General features: G+C 39.8%; 2 protein-coding genes across 2 annotated transcripts in view; one reads left to right on the top strand and one right to left on the bottom strand.

The window, feature by feature from the left end:
- Positions 1-1,538: 1,538 nt before the first annotated feature.
- Positions 1,539-5,266, top strand: mesd (mesoderm development LRP chaperone). The gene is made up of 3 exons (XM_026378054.1): positions 1,539-1,733; positions 2,605-2,837; positions 4,071-5,266. The coding sequence occupies exons 1-3, from the start codon at positions 1,578-1,580 to the stop codon at positions 4,336-4,338; spliced, it is 657 nt and encodes a 218-aa protein (XP_026233839.1). The 5' UTR covers positions 1,539-1,577; the 3' UTR covers positions 4,339-5,266.
- cemip (cell migration inducing hyaluronidase 1) overlaps positions 4,748-8,232 on the bottom strand; it is a 125,227-nt gene continuing 121,742 nt past the window's right edge. The window contains exon 29 of the mRNA XM_026378053.1: positions 4,748-8,185. Coding sequence (XP_026233838.1) covers positions 8,058-8,185 — 128 coding nt within the window. The 3' untranslated portion in view covers positions 4,748-8,057. The remainder of the gene's footprint in view (positions 8,186-8,232) is intronic.

The following is an 8,232-nucleotide window of genomic DNA, read 5'->3' as shown; positions in this document are numbered from 1 at the left end:
GTGATGTCCACAACAGAGTGGCTTCAGAAAAACATAATCAACATAATTTGCCTTTTTGAGTGGCCAAATCAGAGCCCAGATCTCAACCCTATAGAGATGCTATGGAATGACTTTAAGAGAGCCACACATGAGACATCCAAAGCATATGACTACCTGGAAGAATAGGCTAAAATTCCTCCTGAACGATGTGCAAGTCTGATCCACAGCTACAGGAAGCACCTGGTTGAGTTTATTACTTCCAAGGGTTCACACTCTTTTTTCACCAGCACCATGAGGTGTTTATGGTTGTTAGAATTGTTTTGTGTTATCATTTTAGTCACATTATATTTGTTAATACTCTTGACTTAGATAAAGATCTGATGACGTTTTTATGACAAATAAAGCAGACAATCACAAAATTCCATGAGGTTCACATCCTTTTTCTGCCACTGTATATATCCATTATCCATTATGTTCCATAATGATGTCATGTAGTCACTGTGAGAAAATTCTGATTTACTAGCATTCAGTTCATGATTGTATTACTAAGGTTGCAGTAAGAATGTGATAGTCTAACTGACCTTTATTGCTCACCATGTTTCCTGCCTGTGAACATGATGGAGGCTCCTCTTTGACGACAACTAGTGGTCATACACTATTTCTATTATTATGCTTTTAAACCAAATTCGCATGAAATTGCAAATAAACGATCTAATACTTCAGCACAGCTATTCACTATATGCCGAAAAAGTACATGAAGTACATGGTTATATATCTTTTACTTATTGTCAGTTGATCCCATTTTATGTCATCCCAAACCAATGATGAATTTATCCCTCTAACAAACATTTTCTGTTCCCATAAACAGTTTATTGTTCTTCTGTGCCTTAGAGCGTAACTGTTGTCCACAAACATATGTCATTGCTGTTGCAGTGAAAGAATGTTTCTTCATTACAGTGGACACACACACACACACACACACACAAACACACACACACACAGTTTATGTTAGCCCGGCTCCACATACACCATCCTGCAAATGCAGCAAATTCAAAATGCACCACCTAATTGATAGCCTGTTTTGACATAAATTTTAGATAACCCTAACCCCTTACCCTAAATTATTTATTATCTCTTCAGAAGACACGTATGGACTGTTATCACTTCCATATGCTTCTAGACTAGTCTGCAATAAGGTGTATTTTGTGCCCAACCAAGTAATTTTTATGACCAAATCTGAGATGATCTCAGTTTATTGTTGTAACCATTCTGGTGATGGTTCTGATTTCTAAATCCAAGTGAACAGTTTTGAAAAAAAAAGATCTTTGCTGTTATGTGTGTGGAACATCAGAGGAACAGAAAATGAAAAAGAATAGAAGGGCAAAAATTCATTTGTGACATTTTGATTGTTGTTATGACATTAAACATAACCACTTCAACTAAACGACACATTTTAATAGATGAATAGTTTTTATTTTATTTTGAAATTGCTCCCTATCACGTGCGTGCCACCGGGCAGCTTTTCACCGCTGTGACGCGCCTCTCCCGTCTTGTGACCGGCAGACGTCAGAGCCAATCAGAATACTCCATCTGTAAACATGGCGTCCGACTTCAGGTGGAGATGTGCGGTGCTGCTTCTCTGCACGTATTTGTTTTGTGTTTTAGCGGCAGACACTAAAGATAAACCCAAGAAAAAGAAAGACATTCGAGACTACAATGACGCAGATATGGCACGGCTTTTGGAACAATGGGAGGTACGGGTTTGTGTTGGTTTTCATTCAGTCAGACTGCAGACGTTAGCTAACTTACTAGCTTCGCCGTTACTCGTCATTAACCTGAAACCTCGTCATCACCAGTAACATGGAGCGAATGTTGTTCGTTACCGACAGTTTAACGCTTCTGTTACTTTACTGTTCCGTTTTGCTCTCTGGTTCATTTGTGGAGGAAGAAATTTCGCCTATATAAGAACACGTAGCAATATTTAAACGGAAAGTAGAGTGCTCTGTTACATTCAGAAGTGATTGACCTAAAACGTTAGCGTTACACTAACATGAGAAGTCAAAGAGTGAAAGAATTACACGGATGGAAATGTATCGAAGGAGAGTCAGTTATATTTTTGAGGACACAATGTGGGGTAATCTACAACAAAACAAGTACATGCCATTAAAGTTGTTGAATCTACTAAACACTCCAGTACTAAAATTAATTTTGTAAAAAAAAAAATAAAATGGAGATTTGTTCCATCATTACATATTTCATCTAGGCTTGGCTTTTAATTGCAGATTAAAAAGTGAGTGAGCAGCATTCAAACACTTTTTTTCTATTCAAACTATAGCACTTTCTGCTGAGTAAACAGTGGAAACGTTCTCACTGATACATCATTAATTTAGTATATTTTACTATCTACATCTCACAGTAAAAACTGTAATTGAAGTGACACAGTAAAAGGTGGAAAGGTTGCTGAGTGAATTCCCCAATATAACAGTACATTTATATATGTTAGGCTCAGTGCTTCAGCTATATGAAGAGTGAGACACTAACAACCAGGCACTTACACTATGTCCAGTCTTTGATTGTGTCATGGCCATTTTAACCTCTGACGACTTTCTCCTCTGGGTTTTGCAGGAAGATGATGACATTGAGGAAGGTGACCTTCCAGAGCACAAAAGGTCACCTCCCCCGGTGGATTTCTCTAAGGTGGATGCCTCTAAGCCAGAGGAGCTACTCAAGATGTCAAAGAAGGGCAGGACCCTTATGGTTTTTGCCACAGTGTCAGGAAACCCAACTGAAAAAGAGACGGAGGAGATCACTGGGCTGTGGCAGGGCAGCCTCTTCAACGCCAACTATGATATTCAGAGGTAGTTTCTCACTGACGCTGTTAAACATTACCAACAACCAAACTTTGTTTGGCTGCTTGTTTGTTGGCCTGGTAAAGTTTCAGGGTATTTTCCATTTAAAAAAAAAAAAAGTTAGGAAGCTGTGGAGCATTAAACACGTTGAGCACAGTGACATCTTGTGGTTAGTAGAAACTACAGTGGCTTTCCAGTACCAGAGCCAGAACACTGACACAAGCTGACTCGAGACGAACAAGTAAGAACAAGCTCGTTATTTGGTTGTCTTTCCTTGGATAACTGGGAACACTCTGACCCAGTTGTTTAGACATCAGAAGTTCAACTTTGTCAGAGTTACACGGATCCTTAAATTTGTAATTTTTCTGCTTCTGACACAGCATTTCAGGACTGACTGTTCATTGCTGCTTAATATATCCCAGCCCTTGACGGGTGCCATTAAAACAATATAATCTGTGTTATTTATCTGTCAGTGGTTTCAGTGTTGTTGACTGACAGGTGTATAAGCTGAATCGCAGTGTCTGGGAGGAATATGAATATGGAACTAGATGGAGATGACATTTACAGTGGAGCCTTGAATCTAAGTTTTTATTTGCACTAAATGAAAAGACTCCCAGTCTCTGATTACTTGACAGGTGGCAGTGATTATAAGCACACAAGTCTCTGAAGAAGAACATAGTGAAGACTATAATACTGCCAAGTATGTCCCCTGATTTGAATCCAGTTCAATAATTTGATTGTAAAAAGAGCCATCTCCCAAACTGGCAGAATATCTCTCCACAGATTTGTGAAAGACTGGTGTCAACCATGTCCAGTAGGACACAGAAAATAAAGGCATCGTTAAAAAAAAAACTCAAATGAAAGGGTATGATGTCACTGTGCTGCATTTCATTACAGTCTAATTAGTCAAACATTTGTTTTTCAAACTAGTTAAAGAAAAAGGCTTTGGCTAAAACCACTGTAGTGTTGCTGAATCACTTTGGTATACTAAAGGTAGTTTTACATGTAGTATGCAATAAAATGTAGTGATAATAATTTCCCCTTTATTTTCTTTGATGAAGTAACTTTTAACTGTTCTCCTCTCTTCTTTTTCAAATAGCATGTCACTGTATCATCATGAATTATAGCTTAGTTTAGTTGCTTATTAATTAAGCTGTTTTACGGTTAATACAAATCCACCCCAGTGGAGGATAGTCTGTGATAACCACCAGTGCCTGGTGTGATCTGCCTGTTCTCCTGCAGGTTCGTGGTGGGTTCCAACAGGGTCATCTTCATGCTGCGGGACGGCAGTCTGGCCTGGGAGGTCAAAGACTTCCTTGTGGCCCAGGAACGCTGCGTGGACGTCACTGTAGAAGGACAGGTGTTCCCAGGGAAGGCTGCCAAGAAGGACAATGCTAAAAATAAGCAGCAGAATGAGGTCAATGCCAAGAAGAAGAGCAAGAAGAAGGCCGAGAGCAAGAACCCCGACTTGGAGGGGAACAGTGCCAGCCACCTTAAACAGGAGCTGTGATGGATTAGTGGGAAGCCACAGGTCCGTTGTCTTCTAGGCTGAGACATTGCTTACTTTCACTGCCATTCAGTGAGTATTAAACTGATGAGGGGCGGCAGGAACACATGAAGATGCAGTGGGTTAGATTTGGTGCTATGGGTACTAATAAGTCTGGACCGCTGATCTGGAGTCATTACTCAGTTTTGTCTTCCCTCCTGTCCTTCAGTAGAACATGTTGCAACGACTGTTGTTGAAATCATATAAAAATCACTTGTTATGTCAATGTGGTCTGGTTTAGTAGTTTATGTTATCACCAAATGATCATAATACATGCACATATTGTTTAAAACTTATGTGCTATTAAACTTTCACTTTTGGTGCTCTGTGCCAAGCCTCATGACAGGTACGGGAATGTTTTTTCTGGTACAGACATGAAGCCAGTTATTAGAGCCACACATGTTGTGTTTGACTTTTCTTGGAATATGAAAATAAACATTTTTATATAAATATGTGAGGTGTAAGAAGTGTAATGGTTAACACGCAGCATAGTGTAAACACCTGTCTCCTTCCTGTTTCAATATGACAACAAAGCCTCTGTGTTGTCTCAGTGTGGCTGGGACACAATCCTGACTTCCAAGGAACATTCAACACATTGGGGATGAAGTAGAACAGACGCTGGTCCAGATTTGCATCATGCAAACTACGATTCTCAAATTAAATGTCTTTATTAAATGAATGAAATCATTCCCTCATTCATATGAACAGGTCTCACTAACAACTTTAATAATAATTTTATCACTTGAGAACTGGGCACCTATACAGCTGCATACTCCACAAGCAACACACTGTGTGTTATGACAACTGTAAATCATGACCAGGCGGGCATTACATTTTGCACATGGTGATCCTTGTACACTGCACATTAAAGCCACCAGATGGATTAAATGTCGCAGCTGACCAGTGTATGTGCAATTTGTTGATAAAATATGATCTCTCGTGTCCTCTCAGGCAGGCATCAGGGAGGAATTTTTTTTCCTCACACAACTCTTTAAGGTCAGACATATTCTGGTGTGAACACTTTTCTTCATGTCATTCCACAAATCATGATGCTTTCTGCGGAAATCTTATTTATGAAGCACGTGGGATAAATCTAGATTGGACTAGTCCATTAATGTTATCTGTGTTTCAAATACTTTTTAATCAGTAAATCAGTTGGATTGATGCCCAGAGAAATGTTCTCAGTGAACTACATGTACTTCTTAAAATAGCCTTTGTAGAAACCAAGGAAATGAGAGAGATAGGAGGCCAGAGGAGAGAGGAGGAGGAGGTGAATGACAATTGAATGAATAAGATAGGAGGGCTGCTGCAGATGTAGGACTGTTTTTGACCTCGCTCCATTGAATTATACATGAATAACTATGTTATATGTGCAATAACAAATCAACCCTGATCATGCCCATCAATGAACGAGCTCCACCTGGCACTGGGAATATAGACACACGAGCACGTGACTCAAACATCATCATACAACACACAGCAACACACAGACAAACTGTTAATTATCATTTATTTCTGTACAAAAGTTCAAATTCAAAGTCATTTAGCTTCATCACTTTACAAGCCCAAGCCACATATACAACACATCCATTAGTTTACAGTTAAAACAAGCCACTTATACCAAGAGTCATATGCATGTACAGTATGCAGTGAGTGTCTGGTACAAATCTGGTAAAATGAAGCATTAATGTTTCTTACATACAGGACAGTAAAACCATTACAACTCAAAGGATGTCCTTTGTAGATTTGAATCAAATCAATGGTTCCTGTACAATAAATAAGTATAAAATATATCTCTTATCAATCTGTGGATTTTTTTAAAACACATTTAACATACAAAACACTAAGATACTGCTACAACCTCCGAAAAAAGACCAGCTATTTCGGCGAACGGTGTGTGTGTTGGAGGAGGGGAACGTTTCCTTCTCTATTTCAAAACAAACCCCCTTACAGTGAGTTGATCATTTTATTTCATCTTTTATATTGTTGTGTGCTTCTTGCTGGTTCACTCTAAAAACACAGATGGATGGACCACATACACTGCTATGAAAAAAAAAAAACAACTTAAAACTTGGAGGGAAAACATCACAATATCAAATGCGCAAGTGCTCAGAATGGAACAACCAAGTCTGGATGTAAAACTAGGAATGTTTCTTCTTTCTTCTCTGTTTTCTGTCTTTTAACTGTCAAACAAAGCAGGACGGTAAAACCACTTAGTTTGTGTCACATATCACAGAGACCTGTTTGCTTAGTAACACCTGTACATTACATGGTATATGTGTTTGAGCTGGCTCACACTTTCTTACTAAATTCTCCCTCTGCAAATATGCCAAGCTCTGCAAACCATGGCTGACATCATGGAAAAGAACTGGGCTTTAGTTATTGATGCAAAAATTAATCGGAAATCCCAGGTTTCTTTCCAAATGTTGGTTATTGTGAACACACCAGCTCCTACACAATACGATCATACACAACTCTTTGTAATAGCAGGTTATGTGAGAGAAGGCTTACATTTCAAATAAACCCTGGTGCATTTGTGTACCTGGCTTTGGCCCTGGAGCTCCCTGACCACTTGGATCTCTGGGCCTGTGTCTTTAGTGATGCAACTATGACCATCATCTTCAAAAACACTGGCATAGCACATTTTCCAGATTTGTTAGTAATAATCTGGATGGTTGCATATTTTCTTCTCAGTGTTTACTGCTAATACAAAATGCGTGCATATGATTGTCTTTTGCAGGAGGTTAATTGGATTTACTTAGAATACCGGTTCTGTGAGCGTCTCTGTAGATCTGTAATGTACTTAACTAATAGTTGGGCTACCTATGGAGAACAGTTTGTAGTGGACGAGCAGGAGGACCTCTCTTCCTGAGTCCACTGCAGAAACCTCCAAACTAGCTGGATGCACATCGCTCTGTGGTGGTAACAGATGTCACAGCCAACCAGATCACTGTCCTGCTTACAGGAGCCGTAAAACTCATGAATGCAGCACATTGTACAGTCTTAGGAAGTGGAAGGAGCTTGTGCGTTCTAACTGACACAGCTATTATTTTAGATGTCAGAACGATGGGGTAAACCTTTACAGGATGTAGTCTTGGAAACGTCAGTTATGGCTTTTGACTTTGTCAGAGAGCTAACAGGCCTTTTGATGATTATCAGGTCAATGCTAATGTGAACATCCTTCTTAGCTTTAGCTGGTGCACAAAACAGTTATTACAGCACAACAGTTATGGTACACTGACCAAACCCAAATATTACTTAAGCCAACAAGCTACTGCATTACTGTATGTGAAAATAGCAATGATGCCAGTGACACAATGACATTGTTCAATCAGAAACATATATCAGTAATCTGTCCATGTCTGTGCAGACAGCCACTTGCTGCTCCATGCCTCTGTCATCAGAGAGTTGATATGGCCACTAGAGGGTACAGTTCATCATTTGTGGCGCTGGATCTGGGAGAGGTCTTCCTCCTTTTCACATTAGACTTTATTCATTCTTTCTCTTCGCCGAATCTCCAAAAGAAACCACCAATTGATCCTGGACCAATGGGTTGGAGCGGCTAACTCTGCAGTGCTGGCAGTGTGTATGTGTGTGTGTATGTAGATTTTTTAGGATGTATGTGCGTAAATATCTTGGGGGCTACATAGTCTCTTGGCCGTCATCCCCACCCTACCTGCCACTCATAGCTTCAACTTGTGCACCACAGGAACAGGCAGGACCTGATGGATCTTGGCTCGCTCAGAGTTTACCTCCAGACGGACCCAGTCGGGGTGGAAGGAGCCCTTAAACCCCACAAATGCCAACTTATCTGCAGGAAGGGAAAATTGCATTAAAGCAAGAGGAATCATGTGAGAA

This window comes from Anabas testudineus, chromosome 3 (genome assembly GCF_900324465.2).
Source record: "Anabas testudineus chromosome 3, fAnaTes1.2, whole genome shotgun sequence".
In the NCBI taxonomy this organism is placed as follows: Eukaryota; Metazoa; Chordata; class Actinopteri; order Anabantiformes; family Anabantidae; genus Anabas; species Anabas testudineus.
The sequence above is the reverse complement of the archived record's forward strand: the minus strand, read 5'-3'. Positions and strand labels throughout refer to the sequence as shown.

Excerpts from the sequence above, each read along its gene's own strand:
- mesd (XM_026378054.1), top strand. The coding sequence starts at position 1,578 with ATGGCGTCCGACTTCAGGTGGAGATGTGCGGTGCTGCTTCTCTGCACG. Across the intron at positions 1,734-2,604 it reads GGCTTTTGGAACAATGGGAG|GAAGATGATGACATTGAGGA; the intron begins GTACGGGTTTGT and ends TGGGTTTTGCAG. Across the intron at positions 2,838-4,070 it reads GCCAACTATGATATTCAGAG|GTTCGTGGTGGGTTCCAACA; the intron begins GTAGTTTCTCAC and ends GTTCTCCTGCAG.